The sequence below is a fragment of the Gobius niger genome (assembly GCF_951799975.1).
Source record: "Gobius niger genome assembly, chromosome: 10".
NCBI classification, from domain to species: Eukaryota; Metazoa; Chordata; class Actinopteri; order Gobiiformes; family Gobiidae; genus Gobius; species Gobius niger.
Genome location: NC_136861.1, coordinates 13,951,001 through 13,970,995, shown reverse-complemented (window position 1 = coordinate 13,970,995; position 19,995 = coordinate 13,951,001). Strand labels below are relative to the sequence as shown.

Sequence of the window (19,995 nt, the reverse complement as noted above, 5' to 3'; positions counted from 1 at the left end):
CTAGCCCCTTTAAAGTAATGGTGGCGTGATGGGAGAAAGTTAAGTTTTCTGGTTATATAATAAAAAATAGAGTCGAATTGTGCGTTTTGTAGTTAGCTTCCACCATCCTTCATGAAGATGTATTTATGTTTTGGTCTAAAAGAATTAACAGAATTTTTGGAACCAGTTTAGCGATCACTTTAGCGATCACTTTAGCGATCACTTTAGCGATCACTTTAGCGCTCTATTGCAGAGACATTAGCCACAGGACAGGTCTAAATATGTGCAATACGACAGGCATCATAGAATTCCTAGCTGCCCTCCATCTGAATACTAAACAATAGGCTCTTTATAATTTCATTTAAAGTCACGTGAGCGTGACCTTGTGAAGGGTGGACATTTGGTGCTACTCCTGCTGCTCGTTCAGCTCCATGTCCGACACCAGGATGTTCTTCTCGGCCTGCTCGGCTGAGTTGGAGCTGGTGCGGCTGTAGCGCGCCCCCTCGTACGACCCCCGCGCCCCCACAGTCCTGCGCCGGTACAGGTAAATCACGCTGACGATCAACACCACCAGGACCAGGCCCGTTACCATGACGACGATCAGGGTGGGCAGGTGGTCTCCTTCCACTGAGAGGAGAAAGAGGGGAAAATAACAGAGAGGCGAGTCAGTCTGCGGCTAAAGGGTCGTGAGATGCGTAAGATGGAAAAGTAATGAGCATTTTTGTAAACTTACATGCTGAAGCTGAGGTTTCGGCGCCTGGAAATAATGAAGACACGACACAATGAGTTGAGTTAGGTGTAAATGTCTCATTATGTACTGTTATGTTTTCCCTTTTTTGATAAGTAATAAAAATAAATAAAGTAGGCCGACTTGACTTTCATCGCGTGCCAGTCTAGTCTAGTCTTCTGCTACAATCGTACAATCAAAAGTAATTAAGTAACATGTGTTCAAAAGCACCTTCAGTGAGTCTTATGTAGGGCTAGGTACATATCAGACATAATAAGTTTGAGATCTACTTTTTTGTGATGATATGAAGCACTCAAACTCAAATGACTGTGTTATCAAACTTCACTCACTCCGCGGCTTCTTGCAGATGACTCCGTGTGTGCGGTTCCTGCAGGAGCCTGGCTTCCACAGCCCACTGTTGCTCTGGATCCAGAAGCAGGAGTTTGGAGACAGCACCGAAAACGCCTGAGCCTCCCAGTTTGAGTAGTTCATCTCCGTGTCCTCTTCGCTCCACACCAGACCCCGACCTAGATGAGAAAGAGATCTATTAGCTCCATTAAATACAAGAGGGATGTCATAACAAGCAATGTAAGATCAATAATAGAACAGGGTGGGCTTTAGACTCTGCTATGTTCACTAAAGCTACATAAAACACAATGTATAAATGTATTATTTATTTCACTATAAAAGAGACTGTACTCATCTTTAGGAAAGTTAAGTTGACATTTTCATCTAACCCAGTTGTGTACAGTGTGTTATATGACATTTTTACTCAGCTTCATCCTGACAGTTTTGTAATGTCTGAACTGTGACAACAAGAGCAGATACTGAAGTTGAACAGTTCTGCTGTAGAAGGAGGGACCATGTGGGGAAAATGTTGGACCTTTGACGCTGATGCCGAGCCAGGCTCCGTGCGCCTGCTCCGCGTAGCTCTGGATGTGCTCCCAGATGAACTCGTTCTCTGTCTCGTCCAGAATGGAGAGAAGCTCGGCCCCCACTGCGCACAAAGAGCAGGCAGACACAGAGACCAAGGGGACAAAATCAGCAAAGAGAAAGAAATGTGTGGTTTTGCACAATTTAATAAAAAATCTTTTATCTTCCTCTGAAAACATTACAATAGAGAAAAAAAACAAGATCTCAAAATGTCATCTGAACAAAGATTTGTTAGTGGTGAACAACATTCAAGAGCAGTTTCATCAATGAAAAGACCTTGAAGGACATTCTGACAGCAGCAAAAGGACCCCAATTTGAAAGACGTGCTCTCAATGGTGTTTCTTTTAAAAGTTTTCAAATGTTGGTTTTGAGTTTGAGATTAGAAACAGTAATGTAATGTTAGAGATGGTGGAAAAAAGACCACATCTGTTACTATTTTCCTATACTAACTCAACTAACTTGTTTGTTTATTGGTTTATTTGGCAGGGACAGTGCATGCTAATGAACAAGCCACACCGGACTGTTGCCTTGGGCTAATTTCCATCCGTCGTCCCCCATGCACACTCTCAAACACACTCGCATTCATCCTGGCCTATTGTACATGTTTTCAGTTTTAGGGAAACCTACGAAGACACGGGGAGAACATTTAAACTCCACACAAAGGCCCCATCCAGGTGTGAATTGAACCCAGACCCTCTAGCGCTGTACTACCATGCCGCCCTCGGTAACTATTAACTAATAAAATGGCTGTTGCCGTTACCTTTCCTGCAGGAGGAGCGAGCGTCCTGTTGCAGTCTCAGGTGCTGCAGGTTGAAGGCGTAGCAGTTGTTTCTGAAGGGCACCCAGGCCCACTCTCCCACAGACTTAGGGCACAGGCCGGGGTAGACCCACTGATGCACCACTGGCTCATCTGTCGGGAGGGGAAGGAGGGACACTTATTTGTAGAGCAAAGTTCCACATTTTTTCCCCACTCATTCCACACTTGATGGTGGTAAGCTATAAGTAGCCACAGTTGCCCTTGGGGTTGACTGACAGAATCGTGGCTGCACTAATCTACGCCAAGGGACCCTCCGACCACCGCCTACCACTGAGGGAAGTACTTTCCCAAACAAATCTATTTTAAATACAGACTATTTCTTGCATTTCACTCATTTGTCAAAGTGCAATTGTGCATAACTTCAAATCATAACAACGCCGCCCAAGAAGTGACTTCCTGTTTCGATCCAGCAAGCCAAAATAAAAGCACACAGCTCGTCTCTTTGATTAGTTTAGCAGGTACATTACAAGAAAATAATTAAATACACACATTTTAAGTGTTTTGTCTGTTAATAGTTAGGCAGAAAGAATGTTGAACTAATGAACTGCTGAATATAATGAATAAGATGGTGCTTTTATTTTGGCGTACTGGATCGAAACAGGAAGTCCCTTTCTTGGGCGGCGTTGTTATGTATTTGAAGTTATGTACAGAGTCAATTGGTCCAACCTCTCTTGGTTAAAGTGCAGAATAACAATTTACAATAATATTATTTAAAACCACACCATAACATTCCAGGTATAACGTTGCAACAAACCGCCGTAAAACACTAATGCGTGGCTTTGAGTTTACAAACCTCCTAATTGGCACAAAGCGGCCCCGAGTTTTGAATCACACGGCGTCATCACCCATTGGCCGGTTGTCGTCATGTGACCGCACCCCGCAGACTGGCTGGGCTCTCCGTCTTTCCAGTTTGAATATGAGCCCTCTGCTTCGCCGAGCCACGTGAAGCTTCGACCCTGGAAATGCCAATGCACTTTTAATAAATTTCAAAGAGCACTGCGAGATAATACAGAGCAAAATAGAAAATGGATCTAACCAGATGGCTTTTTCATAGTAAAAGTGTTTATAGTGAAGTTTGCAAATGTTATCAATCGGTCTGTGACAGTGCACCAGATGGAAACGCAGATGGACAAACAACTCCAAGACAAACTATTGCCTTCTACAGCTCAAACTGTCGCGCCGTTCACGATGGATTCTAATGTTTAGTCTTGCTCTAGTCCTGCTTAATGTGTGTAGTAACCAAAATGAAAACAAAAACAGAATCAATCCCGCCTTACTCCGTAGTTGTAGAGGCCGATCCAGGCGGGCCGGCGCAGGCTGTTGATGAGGAGGGTGAGGTAGGCCTGCTCGTACGGGTCCTTGATAGAGGCCAGAGTCCCGTTCAGCGATTCACACAGGTGCAGCGCTCCGGTCCAGTCCAGTTTCTTCTCCACTACGCGGTAGGACAGGCCACCAAGGTCCACGGGCTTCAGCAGAGAGGGGATCAGAGGAGGGGCCGGGGGGAGGCCAGGGTCTGGAGGGGGACAAGAAGTCATTCACTCTCAAACTACATGAGAATGGAAATTATATTGGTGCAGTTTAAGCTTAAACTCATTCATTTACTCATATTTCAATCTACTATGGCCCTGTATAAGCATCTTAAATGATATTGCAAGATTAAGAAGATGGTTAAATTTAAACATAGTGTGATAATACAGTCTCAAACAAAAACCCATGGTAATTTGAAAATATGCAAGTTAGTTCGGCCATAAAAATGTATTTTTTTTGGTTATTTCTGAGAGTATAAAGCATTAAACACATATTTTTTTAAATGACAACCAATTGCTCAGTTAGCTACTTTGAAATCACCCTAGAAAGCCTTTCCCTTTGCAGGCCTGGAAGTGGACTATAATGAATTGTGACCAATGCGGTTAACAAAAAGGTTTGCACCTTGTTTCCGTTGACAGATGTACCCATTATTCTCCATCTCACAGGCCCGGGACGCCCACATCCCAGTGTTCCTCTGCGGGTTCCCGTGCACCATTGTCACACAGTTGCCCTGGAAATGTATGTAAAGTAATAAGAACATGCTTTTTATGATGATGAAATATAAATGACTTTTATTTCCATACTGGAGTCCTGTTGTGGTGCGGCCCACTGTTGTCCAGAGGCTCCCCGGGCGCCCAGTTGGTGTAGCTGAGGAGTCCCGGCTGTGCCCACTGGAACTGGCCTTTCGAGTCCGAGGTCAGGCCGATCCACAGGTCAATGCTGGTGTTGAACAGCAGAGTGGTGACGAAGGCTGCGGGACGAAAAGGACAGGTGTTTCATGTCATGCTTAAAATACTCCATAAAAACTTAATCTGTATTGCAGTGGTTTCCAAACTGTGACACAGGTATGCAGAATAAAAACATAGTTCGCAAGTTATAAAAATGGACAAACTTTGGGTTGCCATGTCCTATGGCGTTTGGTAATGAAAGAGAAAATAAACAGTCTCCTACATCCACATCCCCAGACCTGTCTCCAATAACCTTTTGCTAGTACAACGTCCATTAGTTATTAGTTAAAGCAGTAATAAGAAACCCATGCCCCTAGAGGCCACAAGCGTCACTGCAGCTGTCGTAGCATGTTTTTTTTTTTTACTCATTAATTGTCTGTGAGAGTAAATACTACACTGACAGAAAAGACAAAGGGATAGAGGGAAATTGTACATTGTGCCACAACTCAATGGGGTTCTTAGCTTTCACATGAGGAATGACATGTTCACAAATACAGTAGTAAAAACATGTAGACAACACATGCAGTTTGAGACAACCCAAGTTCTGAAGAAGTAATTATAGAGCCTTTAAAACCACTAAGTCCTCTTCCTATAAACGCTACCTTTCATTTGATCAATTACCCTTACCTTGCTCCAAATGATTGGACACCACTGCCAGGGCACCGCCGTTAGCTTCACATTTCAGCTTGGCCCCTGACCACGTGATCCGGTTCACCTGGTCGAATATTCTGAAGCACTAAGAGAAGGACAGCTGTCAGCGATGGTCTATTATGTCACTGTATGTCTGATGAATGCACAAGCCCTAACCTTATGTTGATAGGCCGACCACCCACTGGGACATCCTGACTGAGGGAGAGGCGATGCCGGGGTGGGGGGAATGGTCCCGGTGACATTGACCCTTTTACAAATATAGGGCAAGTCTGAGTGGCATTTCTGATCCGACCAGTCACCTGAAGTACATGCACATTTTACATTTAAAGGTTTTATTATATTGTGCATTCTTTAGGTTTTGAAAATACCTTTGGACACATCAGCCATGGCATTTTACAGTTTTAAACTCAACACTCCATGGATTAAATACCTTTGCTGGCTGAGATATGAACACATTTGCGGTCGCGGCTGAGCGGGTGTGGCCTCCCCAGAGCCCAGGACACGAAGTTGAGCACTGAGTGGTCAGACCAACGGAAACGGCCATCGTTCTCGTACGTGTGCATACCGAGCCACCAGTTGTCGCCCTCTGCCTTCACCATCTGAAAGGAGGAAGAAGAGGGTGAGCATATGAGGAAAAAAGCTCATACTTCGATGACGCCGGATCACTTTCTTATTCCTCAACAAGAATCATTTTAAGTGGGCAATTTCACCAGTACGAGCATGTCTTTGAATGGTAATTATAACACTTTGGCTTATTCTGAAGTGCCCCTGGGATATAGGTATTGGTTTTACATAAGGCAACCATTTACTAGATGCAATGCAGTGAAATGTAACAAAACAAGGCAACTGACCCATAGAGAAAGTATTGAGCTTATTTGTTTTTAAGGGGAATGTCATTTTGCAGAATAGTTGTGCTTGCTGTGCCTGTCATAGACGGGAGCATCAGTAATGACCTTTAGCAGCAGGTTGGAGCTTGTTAGGTATGTCTGAGTTTATCCCTGATCAAACTCTAGTTCCTGCCAAAATACAACTAATGAAGGCTCACAAAGCGATACTCATTTTCGGATGGCATGCCTTGCCCTGCACCGTGACGTGTCCGGGAAAAAGACGTGGTTTATTCCGGATTTTAAACAGGTTAGTTTTAAACATTTTTCCAGATGCTTCAGTGCAAATGACCGTCCAGCAAAGTGTCAATAATAACTTGGTAAGAGGTAAAGTTCCATATATTGAGGCCGGAAAATATTGTGATAAACGATATTATTCAAGACCTTTTAATGCCACAGAATAAATCTAAAGCTTGAAATGACCGTAAAGCTTTGTTTGAAATGTCCAACAATAAACACGAAATACAATTTAACACAACTTACTTTGTGTGAAAAATTAGAAATAAGGTGGTAACTTGGAAAACGAGGGATAATGCATGTTGCAGCCACACTTAAATATTATTACCTAGAAAACCTTGTTTTGTGAGAACATGCAAACTCCACACAGAAAGACTCCGTGGACTCCTGGTGGAAATTGAACCCTGGACCTTCTAGCTGTGAAGCCACTGGATTTCAGTCTGGGTTTGTCTTAGCGATTCTGAATTCGAGTAAAGGCATTGTAAAGCCCTAACTTAGTCCCTCTTGGGGTAATACAACTGCTAATGGGATGACTGGGGGGGGGGGGTTTCATCTCCCCCGGTGTCTCTGGCCAGAAAACCACACTTGCAACTTTCCTGCACTGGGTCGGAGGCCCCAATGCACACTAATAGAATTACGAAGAAGAAGCAAACAGGCTAACGGGTAAAGCTAACTGCGGGCTAGCACCACTCTAGCAGTGTTTGCAGCAAAGTTTGAGTGAAAAACATTATCTCCATTATGTAATTGGATGTACAATATCCCTCTCTCCCTTTGTCTTTTCTGTCAGTGTAGCATTTACTCTCACGGACAATAAATGTGTAAAAAAAAAGCAACATGCTACGGCACCTGCTACGACACCTGCTTAAGGCCTATAGGGGCATGAGTTACTGTGTCCTGGCTTGGTTTTTCTCTTTGTGTGTAACCTGGTATAATCCAATTCATATTTGACTTTGTCTGATCATGGCTCGGTGTTGTCTTATTCCTGATTATAGCTTGGTTTAGTCTTTGTTTTTTGCAAAAAATGTACTTCCGACACAAAACTATCATGCCTTCACCTTCTGCAGGGTACTGGCCACGAAAGCCTCCTCGCCGGCCGAGTGAACCGAAGCCAGTGACGAGTCAAACCAAGTGCAAATCCGCTGGGCTTGGTCCCAAGTGGTGCGATGGTCGAAAAACTTGTACTCCGCCTCTTGGAACCCGATCCACTCCGGTGAACTGGCCCCTGGGAGCGCAGAGCAGAGGCGAGGCAGAGACAGAGACAATGATCAGACCAAACGAGAGGGTTACATCATAAATCCCCCCGAAGAGATTAGAAAAAAGTTCAAAGAAAACAGCGCAGACCTTCAGATGGCTCCGGCTCCTTCTCTGCGCTCCCTAATAAACACAGAAGGGAGGGATATCAGGGTGAGAAGTGACAGAGAGATAAAGCAGAGGGTCTCAAGCCGGGGTTATGGGGTGGTATTTAAAGGATAAATATACTAGTTTGTGGAGAGTACCTCTGGGAATCTTGCATATCCAGTCCAGCTCTGTGTCACAGTGCATGGCCAGCCACGCCATTGTGCCCAGACTGGCCGCAGCGCACGGGCGGATGTTGTAGTACCGGCCAAAGTTCTGATACGTCACCTAGAGACAGAGAAATATCTTGGTGGATGAACATGTGGGTCGATTTATATAGGAACCACAGTATCTTGTCTAGGGCTAGGTACTGTTAAACTATACTAGTTTGGTGTCGGGGAAAAAAAAGCTACATTTGTGGTTTCTGTGCTCCACATTGTTTTACCGGAGACTTTTGTACATCTTTGCCAGGTTTTTGTGGTGATCGGTTGATTTGTTTATTGCAGAGAGTCTTTGATGGTCTATAGTCTTAAAGTTGTTATAGCTTATTTTTATCTTAATTCTGAGTTATGTGTTTAAAGTTGCTCGATTGTACCGAGAAAAAATCTTAGTTTGTGAACCTGTTCTCAAACCGTGGCAATAAATACTATTCTGATTCTGAAATTTCTTCTTCTGAAACACTGAAGAGGCTCCAAGAGCCCCCACACATGCAGCACAGTGGAGGCGTCACAAGAGGCACAACAGGGAACAAGCACGGGCAAAGGAGGAGGTATCCGGGCAAGACTCAAAGCTAAGGCACACATGCCTTCTGTCCCAATTATTGTTCAGGCTAATGGACGTTCACTGGAGAAGAACTGCTAAGCTCTTCTCAGAAGATGATGTAAGACGGTTGTGGAGCGGAGGGAGCTGCGCAGGAGGAAGAGGAAGGACTAACACCTGAACATTACTTTGTGTGGTTGTACAAATAAGCATTTACTGAAAAAACAAAAGAATCGAAAGCAGTTACTGAAAAGAAATCTTTATAACCAAGTATTGATGCTGTTGGTCCAGGGACAGAATAAAATGAAGTTAGTTCAGCTCAAAACTTTTTTTGATTTTTTTTTTCAATTTTTGCCAGTTTTTTTTTTTTTTTTCCTTTTTTTCTTATTTTTCCCCATTTTTCTTTTCCCAATTTTTTTTTTAACCTGTTTGTCCATTTTTAAACATCTCTTTTTTGCCCCAATATTTTCCCTCATTTTTGAATTATTAATAATATCCCCATTTCCACCCATTTTTTCTTTTTTTCCCCCACAATTTCTTCCAATTCCTTCCAAAAAATTCTTCCCACATTATTCCACATTTCTTGACAGTGGAGATGAACCCGATATAGAACATTAGCATATCTTCCAAACATTATTGTTCTGGGTTCTGGTTCAGGTATCAGCATCATAAACCACAGCCCTAATCCTGTCACTCACAGCCAGTCCGTCGCTCCACTTCCAGCTGCCGTTGTCCATCGGGTTCCTTCGATTCAGCCCGATCCAAAACCAACGATGCTCCTCATCCTCAGAGTCTCTGTTATGAAGAAAATGATTGAATTTTGCATTTATTTTCAGAAACATTGTAATGCTAAATGGTTTTGATTTGGTGAAAGAAACCAGGAACCAGCCTCTCACCCAAAGGCCTCGTTCAGGACCTGCATGACGAACTGCTCCTCCTCCGGGCCGACGATGCTCAGCAGGTTGGCCCCTTGTTTGCGACAGAACAAGTGCGCCTGCAGCCAGCTCAGCCTCTGCTCCATGTGGGACGAGTGGAACACCTGCACATACAGCTGCAATTATGGGGACCGCCTGTGCCTTTTTCGACTGCACCACAGAGCCATTCAGGCCTCTTTCCAGCATGTTTAGATAATGCCCTGTGTAATTGAGTGACAAAATAAGGCCACCCACGCCAGCTCTATAGTCTCTCTAATCAACAGTTTTCTGCAGTGGTAGCATAATTGCAAAATGGTTTTCATCAATTACCCTTTAACACATTAACAACGTCTAGACTGTGTTTAAGAAGTGACCCCAAACGTTTGAATGGCGGTGTACAGGTTTTGGCTCCTATTTGGTTTAGAATTATGTTGTTGTCTGTCTTTTGCTTACTCTGTTTTGGGAGATAAGCCTCAAAGGAAATTGTTTGTCTTTCTCTTTTAGAAATAAATAAATAAATAAAGCTTCACGTCTGTCCCTCCGTGTCCCACTTTTCGTTGCATTTGAACGGTGAGGATGGCATACACAACTCTTCATGAAATTACAAGTATGCACCTTTTTGTATGAGAGATCTAGTAAAAATAGAGCTGCAGGATTTCAGAAAAAATCCATCAAAGTATTGCAATTATGATTAGATATGTGAAGTACGTTTTAAAATGTTTTTCTTGATATGTCGAGGGATCATTAACATTTGAGGGAAGGCTGAAGAACGAACAGCTGAGCATGCAATTCAGAACCAAGGCCATGGGAACCCAGGGTGCTAAGGGTGTTGCCGCACCCTGGGGTGGATAGTTTCTCAACTGGTCATGGAGTGGGTCGCCTTTCCCAGAAAACATTACTTTAACATGTACAGTGGGGAAAAAAAGTATTTGGTCAGTTTCACATAGACATTCTATTGGATTTTGGCCAAATACTTTTTTTCCCCACTGTATGTACAGAAAAAGTATAGAATCACTACCTGAGTCTGTTTAAATGACTGTTATCGGCCTGTTTTTTTTTTTTTTTCAAATCATAATTTCAGCTTTTTAGGCTTATTTAACGGTTAATTTTTGAGGAAAAGACAATATTTTACATTATATTTTACAAGTCTATGTCGTATTTGGGTCACGGCTTGTCATCCCAGGGTGATTGTGGTTTCTGACGCTATACCAGTTGAGAACCACTGGTTTACGCATCGATACAGACGGCATCGCGTCATAGAAGGGGGCGTGGCCTCACCGAGGGGAAAACAGAATCTTTTGGGAAACACAATTTTCCACTGTTTTGAGCCAGTTTCTGGTGGAATATGAACTCATTTATCACACATAAATAAAGTCAAGTCTAAATCGGGTCCATATGGATGTTTATTCACAGCAGATTGTTTAGTAGAAAAAACGGCAGTCTTAGCTAGTGCTAGGAAGCGTCAGCATTAGCACGATGCTAACATGTATCATGTTAGCATTCTCCATTTTTTATGTATTTATGGGCTGTGCTCCTCTCCATGACTTTGTATCTTTATTTAGTAGAAAACTATATTCATAATTCAGCATTTGTTTAAGTAGTTTTTGAATAATTAGAGAAAGTTTAAATTTTTCTCCAAATTATTTCCCCCTTAACTGTTTTCAAACATGACCATATATGGACGATTCCAGAGATGCCGTCTGTATCTATTTCAGTATTAATGGATAGTAAATAAGCACAGAAAAAGCATTTTGGGGGGCAATACTTTGGTCAGCACCCAAAATATGTTCATGGTGCTGTTCACGTTTTTTGCAGAGCTCTTAACTACAGGGCTAGTGGGTTTCATGCACTGTATAAGACCCTTTAGAGACAGAGTGTTTTTGTTGTATGAGATGAAGATTATGTTATCAAACAATTATTGTATTTTCCTATTGCATAATTTTGATAAATTCCGCCGCCCTAGTAAACTGTTCAATGAATAATATCAACAAACAACCTAACCGACTTCTATTTTCTGCCTCTGTGTACATTTTTCTTGATATTTTTATCAAAGCAAACAAAGTGTGAAGAGCAACCGAGCCCAGAATTCAGTCCCTCGCACGCCTGCCTGTTTTTCTACATTTCTACCATTAATGGAAAAGGTTGCACATCAAACAAACGGCCGAAGCCAACAGCTCAATCTGAGGCAGCGCTTTGATGTGGTTCAGTCTCCAGTCTCCAACACACAGCTCTGAATCCCAGACTATTTTATTGGTCTACAGACGGACTTCCTAACACACACTGCTGTTTGTTCAAGTTTCTCTGTAAAGCCAAGCAGCAAGTATTTATATGTTCTTATAATATTGATGGCCAATACAATACAAAACTGGAATACAAAACTGAGAGAATATTGCATTTCACAAACGATATTAAAATGCAATCATATCAGCACATGTTTGACATTAGCGAGTTGAAGGAAGTTTTCACTGCTACTAACAATAAATCAAAGTTTTTCACAACATTCGAAAATTTGAGTCATAATTTCAGATGGAGGTCAGGGGTGATGTGAAGTCAAGAAATATCCAGTTGTGTCGATTTAGTGGACTTTCACTAAACCTAAATATGTTCCCTTTTATTATCATTTTTGATTGTGGAGTTGATGCCAGTTTTTGTTGAGCCTGTATTTTGATGTCCCAACAGTTAGATATTAACCAAAAACCTGATGAGTCTTTCAGGATCCTATAGCTAAAACTAGTTTTCTAATAAACATAACAGGTCCACCGACTCCCACTATTCCCAGAATCTTTCCCAACTGAGTGTTAATTAGCGCTAGTGTAGGCTTAGCAAATTAAACTTAAGGCAACCCAGGTTCAGTTGTTTCTAACCTCTTGAACAGAGCACATTTTCCCAGTTTGGCTTTACCCAAAACAACACAAAATAACAAAATGCCACAAAAAAGTGACAAAAAAGTGACAAAAAAGTGACAAAAATGTGACTAAAAGTGACAAAAATGCAACAAAGAATTGACAAAAAATGTACAAAAAGTAACAAAAAAGTGACAAAAAGAGACAAAAAATGTACACAAAATTTACACAAAATTGACGAAAATGTGACAAAAATGTGTCACAACAAATGCGATGAAATAAAACTTGAAAAGTGATGGCAGCAACGAGGAAAAAGATCAGTTTTGTCGGTCTTAGCTTTCAAATGAGGTGTTGCACTGGCCTATAGGCTCCAATCAAGAAGCTTTAAGATTTGGATAAAGCTGAACTGGAGAAAATGAGCTAAGAGACGGGGATAAGAGATCAAACCATTAGTGCGGTGTCCCACAAACATTAGCTTCCCCTCCGCTCCTGCCCGTCCTTGTACCTTGTAGCAGTAGCGCAGGTTGTTGTCGCTCTTCCAGCCGCTGGGACAGGCCCCGCTCAGGCTGGGCGTGGGCTGGGGGGCGGGCGGCTCGGGGCTCAGAGAGGTGTCCTGGTTCTGACGACAGATGAACTTGGCTCTGGACGCCGTGCACTCTCTCACCTCCCACAGGCCCGTGGCAATACCCGTCACCATGGAGACGCAGCCGCCACCGCTCACCGACACTGAAATTAGAACAAGAAACGCAGGTTATAAATTGGATCACTGTCTTAGCAAAGTAATTCATCAGATGCATATGTTTGAGTTTCACATGGGGCGCCAAATAATGAAATAAATATCCTGTTTGCACTGAAACCAAGGAAACTAAATGAGCGTAATTATAGTGTAATTATGCGTAAGATCTATTTTTACTACTCCTCAAATTGTAGCTCACAGGTGTTTTGACTTAATAAAATAAAAGTAACTCAACGGTAGACAGATATTCCTTAAAAGGCATACAGCTGTATGTAAAAATGCAAGCAACGTGCCATTCGGGGTGCATTTATGTGTGAAAAATACCTAAAAAGGAAGTGGGATCACCAGCTCTTCTCCATAGAGATGCTACTGCTTTGTTTTGACGACAGGTAGCCAAACATTAGATTAAGTATGATAGGTCGTCTTCCAAACGCTTTATGTTCATAACCCATAGCAAAGAAGAAAAAAAAGGCATTGCCAATGTTTACAGGTTGCCCCAGTGGCAGTTAAGGGGACAATAATAAAGAAACCCTTAACCCTGAGCAGTAATAGCACAGCAGCATGTTTGTGTATGTTTTCAGTTTTACAGCAGTTTCGTTGCTCTTATGATGTGGCAACATATAAGCTGGAGTGTTTCCCATTATGGTTTTAAATATAAGTAAGTGCTTGATTTATCCTTAGACAATTGTACAACGAAATTGCGTAGGTCAGTGGGTGAGACCTGAGCCACAGCTTTATTTTTTCATAATAATATATATTTTTCCTGTCACACATTAAAGGGACTATAAAGAGTTTAAAAATGTTAAAATTAAGCATTTTTCTCCCCTACATGTTCCAGCCATGTCCTAATGTGTAGAATGAGCCCAGACCGATTCACAACAACTGCCTCTAAAATCCTGCACTGTCACTCAAAAAGGTCCGAATTGCCGTCATGCACGAGCTTAATATAGAAGGTGCAGTTACACATATGGCCTGAGGTGGCAGTAGTGAGTATAAAATGGCCAACTTGCATCCAGCCCCTTTAACAGCAGAACCTTATTGTCGCTCATCTTACCAAAATCTAGACTACTTGAAGTACGTCTTTACTTAAAGGGACTAGATGCAGTTTGGTCATTTTTATACTCACTACTGCCACCCCAGGTGTTACGCGTAACTGCAGGTTCTATAAACTCGTGCATGACGGCACTTCGGACCCCAAGTAGCACCTTTTTGTGTGACAGTGCAGGATTTTAGAGGCAGTTGTGGTGAACAGGTCTGGGCTCATTCTACACATTAGGACATGGCTGGAAAACACATAATTTAAATTTCTTTTTAACTCCATATAGTCCCTTTAAGTCTACTGCCTGACCCAAAAAACATGTCACCACAATAAAGGTCACACGCTCTAATATTTTGTTGGACCTTTAACTTTGTTTACAGCACCCATTTGCTGTAAAAGAGATTCAGTGTTGCAAAAGTTTTCCCCCAAGATCAAGATTGATGATTTGAGAGTGTGACCACCGTGCACAGCCTTCCCCAGCACATCCCAAAGATTCTCAATGGGATGAAAATCTGGACTCTGAATCTGAATCCTGGCATTGTCATCTAGGAATATGCCTGTGCCAATCAGGAAAGAAGAAATCCATTGGAATCCATTAAGCATAAAGTATTTAGATCAAATGCTTCAGTATAAGGTAAACACTGTATAGACTTAATAGCACTATTTTCAGTTACGTAACAATCTCTGAAAGTAAAGCAAACCTCAAAAGGTAAATTAGAAGGACACTCTAACTTTATCGCACACTTGAAGCACACTTAAGTATTCTTCTCTTTGGGTCTGCCTTGGGGTCTGAATGAAGCCTTTTGTGAAACTGCTTCAATATTTCATCATTGTTCCACACACAAACATGGAGGGATATGATGAAATACAGTTTTGAACAGGCCCACAGGTGCAAAAACTCTGCCTTTGATCACAGCCGTCCGTTGTGACTCAAAATATTCTTATATTAATGTTGATAATTTGTGCAGTTTATCTTGTACTGCTTACTATTAAAACGCAGTCTTTGTTTTTGCACAAGTAGTGACTAAACAGGCAGATTCACAGCTAATGAACTCTTCTCTGGCGTCAAGTAAAGACCCCATGATGTAATGTTTATCCCATAATTAGACCTGTAAAAGGAGCATCTGGACTCGATCAAGAGACTTTTGAATGGATTCAAAGGCCAAGAGTGGATGTGATTCAGAGATTTTTGGATTATAGGAAGCTGTAAAAGTTGTTCATTGGGAGATTGAGGGAATATGATGCATTTAGAGAAAAATGAAAGTAGAAAATGTCATGGATTTCGAGGTCTACTGAAGCAAAACTAAGGATTTCTACGGCGCAAGTGCTGCTCCCTAAGCTACTCAAACTTTGAACTCAATAAATCCTGGTCTGTGCCATCTGGGGATAAAAAGGGATCCATTGACAGAATATTAATAACTCAACCTCTGACCGTGCAATAATAGGTACACATTTAGTATAACATGGGCGACAGTGGCGCAGTTGGTAGAGCAGGTCGTTCGAATCCCAGCTTCTGCATGTGTCCACTGTCGTTGTGTCCTTGGGCAAGACACTTCACCCACCTTGCCTCCAATGTCTGCGTATATTCATGAATGGGTGACTGGTTCCTTGATGCAAAGCACTTTGGGTATAAGTGCTATATAAGTTGAGACAATTTACCATTTGCATATGGTTGCAAATGTACTTTTGCTACTATCATTCCATTCTTCCCCATAGACCCTTCTGTGCATCTGTCACTGCACTATTTTGACTAAACATCCAATTGCAGAATATATGCCTTTCAGTCATGTGACTTTGTTGTTATGGTGGCCATTTTGAATACCGAAGCAGAATTATGCAGTACTACAACATGTAACAATCGCTCTACTCAGGCTATAAAAGAAAAGACCACTGATTGACACTGACAAAACACGGCCCCAGAGACACACGTTTATGTGAAGAAACCAGTAAGTCAGTGTTTACGATGCTAGAATGCTACTGCTTAGCATTTAGCTTCAACAGCTCAGCTCTGACCTCCCCAAGAAAAAGCCCTAAACCACACTCCAAACCTTGGCTACAGCATGTGACAGAGGTCAGGGCTGAGCTGTTACTGTAGTATTCTCTCAGTGTTCATGTGTTTATCGTGTTGAAGCCACTGACAGTTGGATGAATCAACTGTCAATGGATGACAGTTGCTGACCGGTAGCATGCTAACATCTTGAGCAGCTTAAACACGGACCGAGACTCTGTGGTTATTAAATTTGCAGCTCGATAATGTAGACTACCATTGTGTCATTGGGCAAGACACTTCACCCTCTTATCCCTGAGTGCTTGGGTTGTGAGTGGTTTGTCAGATGATGAATAGTTGAAAAGTGCTTTGAATGTCCATTACATCTTGCCTCACATGTTTTAAAAGTGGAAATGTTGTTGCCATCAAAGTTTCTCTAAAAGTAACACCCGCTCTGGACTCACACTGAGACGCTGCGTGGCTTACCTGGCTGGTCTCTGTTCCAGTTGGTGTACGTTATTTCGTCTCCACTGAGCCAGTGGTAAGTCCCCGCTCCGCCCTGATCGTGCAGTCCAATCCAGAAGGAGTCTCCGGAGCGGCCGAACACCAGGCTGTTGGCGTAGGCCTGTTCAAACCTGTGAAATGAAGACAGTTTAGTGAGACGAATGATTAAAATGACAACGTCTTTGCTTGTTGTACCTGTTGGTTATAGTCACAAGTGCGGCTCCTTGCTCCTCACAGGCTTTTCTGGCTCCATCGAACGTCATGAGGTCCTCTCCAACCCAGTAACAGGCCGGACTGTGCCACTTCCAGCCCTGTCAATACAACAACATTTCAAACAATAAAGACTAGTGGATCAATATTCCTTATGCAACTCTACTTGAGACTATCTCTAGGAGTGCACACACTTGTGGCTTGATCAATTTGTCAAATACTAAAGTCTAAATATGAAATAAATCACAATATCAGCTGACAGTTCACACATTGTCTTAACATCTTTTTAGCAGCTTGATATAATTGCTCTCAAACAGAGTCACAGATTGAATGTAATGAAGACTTAATGAACTGACATAAATGAATGATTATTGAATGTAGCTGTTCATTAGCTAGATGAGTCGAGAAAACACAAATGAAAGAGCAACTAAGGCGTTCACATTACAGGTCTACACAGTAAACAGCTATTGAAATGTCCATATAATGTGAAGGTATTCAGTCTGACAGCCCTTGGTTTGTGTTGCCAAGTCATCTGCTGCTGACAGTGCAGACGTGTACAGAGCTCCTCCAGCCCGCAGCAGGTCAACGGGGTGAAACTACGGTAATGCGTGTGAGAGGGAGAGCGGGACTGTGGGAATTTGTGGGAAGTGAAACTGCCGTATTTAACTCTAACCACATCTGGCCTTGAGAAACAAACCTCTAAGTGTTGACTCCAAAAGCAGATTTTTTTCATATTTTGGGCTTCTGTGGCTTGCTGTGATTGGGATTGGGAATATGATGCAATCGCAGTTCAGAGGTATTCATGTTCTGAAGGCACGGTTTTGAAATGGAGCTAGTCGGCAATAGCTATGGTGGAAAAGGAAAATGTGTCATGAAGAACCAAGAGACAGCCACACTATATACCTGCACTTCATCCGGAGCACAGTAATGATTTTATTTCTTCTGTCAAAGCCAACACAATCTCAACCAGTTTAACATGTTAAACGTACATTTATCACATAGGTGTATGGTATCCATGACCAGTTTCTTGCTAAATCCTCCCTCGTTGGATGAAATTCCTTTACTCAGCAGAGAAGTGCAAAACCACTCTGCATGCACCTTGCATTACATCACACTATTGCAGCGCTTAAAATCAGCAGATTTTTTTTTAAAATTAGCCTCTATTGATCCCCACAGGAAATGACTTGGCCACAGAAACAAAGTTACAAGCCAAGTTTCAGTGCTCTCAGCTGGTGGGACGGGACCATAGACCGTAGATCAATAGACAAATTATGTTATTTATTAATATGGACATAGCAATAACATTGGACAAACCAGATGCATTGTTTTAAAGTGTTTTGGCACATGTGCAGATTTTCAACACCTGTCCATAGGGGGATTTTAGGTTACAATATAAAACATATTTTTAACAAGACGAAGCACATTTTACACTAAATATGTTAATATTAGTCTGCAGAATTGGTCCAGTGGGGAGAGCTCCACAGGAGGAGCTGGACTATCCCAAATATTTCTGAACCTTGGGAACACACAATCCCCGCTAACAGAGGCTCTGGTGGAAGGTCTGAGAGACCATACAACTAGTCTCAATCTTCCAGAAACTATAACAAAGTGGGAACATGGACCAAGCTCTGATGTACTTTACAGAGATATATTTTAACCCCTGACAAGCCTGTGTTATTACTGAACACAAGCTTGTCATTCATACCTTCAAAAAAAAAATCCAGCCAAAGAGCCAAGCATCAGTTAGCCCTCGCTTAAGGCTAAGGGGGAAGCCACACTCCCTCAGTCCATCCTAATTGTACAGTCTGTGGTCGTGACCCGGAAGACAGTGGTGGGACTCCCCCCACATTGGAGGGCTCGGGTTGGGGCTAGGGTTATGATTAGGGACGGCCAATGTGATGTAAGTTGTGTTTCACACACACAGATCTTACACACAGTTTTAGAAACTAGAAGGTCATGGCTTTCAAATGAGGTGTCACAATGGCAAAATGGCTGTAATGGCTGAATGTTAATACGCTTTGAGATTTGGATTTGCATAATTGCTAACCTAACCCTTAACCTAACCCAAAGCTGGCAGATAACAGGTCAAAGAGGGACAAACTGCAAAATGTTTATTTGAAAAGTTGAAACCAATGTTTTAATTTGGTTCATTCTTGTCTTGTTTGACTGAAATCGTCTTGGTTGAATTGTCTCAGTATATCCAGAACACTGCTGCACCTTTAGGCATCATGGGTGATGTCCTTAGACAATAAGATGCACCAAACCAAACCTCATATGAGGGTTTTGCATTGCTTTCTTCCTTCCCATTTTCCTTAAAACCTTGAATTGTGACTTGGGCAAACATGCTGGGAGGCCAATAATATGCGCAATGCAGATTTGTAGAACTGTAGAAGGAAAAAGATGGAAATATTTAACTAGTTTCATCATGACTTTACTTTTAACTATGACATTGCCAACTGTTTCGAGCATCTGCCACACTCCAGGACTCTCCCTTACTGCGCGGGGCAGTTTATCACTCTACAGAGGTAATCATCCCCGAGCGATATGGGGTAGATGTCTCTGAGGTCAACTGCAGGAGCATCACTAAAGCAGTCAGCATGTCCTGTCTCTCTGTGTCTGTGAAGTTAGCTCATCTAGCGGGACAAGCTACACCGGCACAGGGGCGCGTCAAATGATGCATACACTTCGAGGGGCGAAGATTCATTACTCCAAAACAAATGGGCCGCTCCAAAAACAGATCATTGTGGAGTGTAACAGCTGAGAAGCAGCACGGCGCGAGACTTCAGACATCACTTGCGGAATAAAACCAAGCTGGGATATAAATATGACACAGCTGAAGGGAACAGAGGGACATGAGGCCTGTGGAGTTATGGAGGATGAAGGAGGAGTGAAATGACTTAGTGCACACTGAGAAACTGGTGTTTGGAATTTGTAGACAAGTGGTTCTCTTTTCACACCAAGAACCGTCTCGTTTGACCTTTTAACCCAGATCAAGATCAAATCAGTTATAAACTTTAGACTTAAATTATGTGTAAACTGGGTGTAAGTCATGTCTAAACCAGAAAAAGTGCTCCTTAACCTCTTAACCCTCACCTGAACTGAGCACATGTTCTCTAGTTTGGCTTTACCCAAATCTAAAAGCTTCTTGAACAAAAGCTTCCAAACAGCGGCGAAAACGAGGATGA

At 42.3% G+C, this 19,995-nt stretch overlaps 1 protein-coding gene across 1 annotated transcript in view; it reads right to left on the bottom strand.

Annotated features, from left to right (window-relative positions):
- Nucleotides 1-215: 215 nt before the first annotated feature.
- Nucleotides 216-19,995, bottom strand: part of mrc2 (mannose receptor, C-type 2) — a 47,030-nt gene continuing 27,250 nt past the window's right edge. The window contains exons 10-29 of the mRNA XM_079564345.1: nucleotides 16,796-16,911; nucleotides 16,583-16,731; nucleotides 12,840-13,060; nucleotides 9,474-9,616; nucleotides 9,276-9,372; nucleotides 7,980-8,106; nucleotides 7,825-7,857; nucleotides 7,539-7,705; nucleotides 5,793-5,961; nucleotides 5,519-5,661; nucleotides 5,339-5,447; nucleotides 4,568-4,734; nucleotides 4,386-4,494; nucleotides 3,734-3,969; nucleotides 3,250-3,412; nucleotides 2,400-2,549; nucleotides 1,590-1,703; nucleotides 1,057-1,233; nucleotides 713-736; nucleotides 216-606 (exon numbers count right to left, since the gene is read on the bottom strand). Of these exons, the coding sequence (XP_079420471.1) occupies nucleotides 386-606; nucleotides 713-736; nucleotides 1,057-1,233; nucleotides 1,590-1,703; nucleotides 2,400-2,549; nucleotides 3,250-3,412; nucleotides 3,734-3,969; nucleotides 4,386-4,494; nucleotides 4,568-4,734; nucleotides 5,339-5,447; nucleotides 5,519-5,661; nucleotides 5,793-5,961; nucleotides 7,539-7,705; nucleotides 7,825-7,857; nucleotides 7,980-8,106; nucleotides 9,276-9,372; nucleotides 9,474-9,616; nucleotides 12,840-13,060; nucleotides 16,583-16,731; nucleotides 16,796-16,911 (2,835 nt within the window). The 3' untranslated portion in view covers nucleotides 216-385. The remainder of the gene's footprint in view (nucleotides 607-712; nucleotides 737-1,056; nucleotides 1,234-1,589; nucleotides 1,704-2,399; nucleotides 2,550-3,249; nucleotides 3,413-3,733; nucleotides 3,970-4,385; nucleotides 4,495-4,567; nucleotides 4,735-5,338; nucleotides 5,448-5,518; nucleotides 5,662-5,792; nucleotides 5,962-7,538; nucleotides 7,706-7,824; nucleotides 7,858-7,979; nucleotides 8,107-9,275; nucleotides 9,373-9,473; nucleotides 9,617-12,839; nucleotides 13,061-16,582; nucleotides 16,732-16,795; nucleotides 16,912-19,995) is intronic.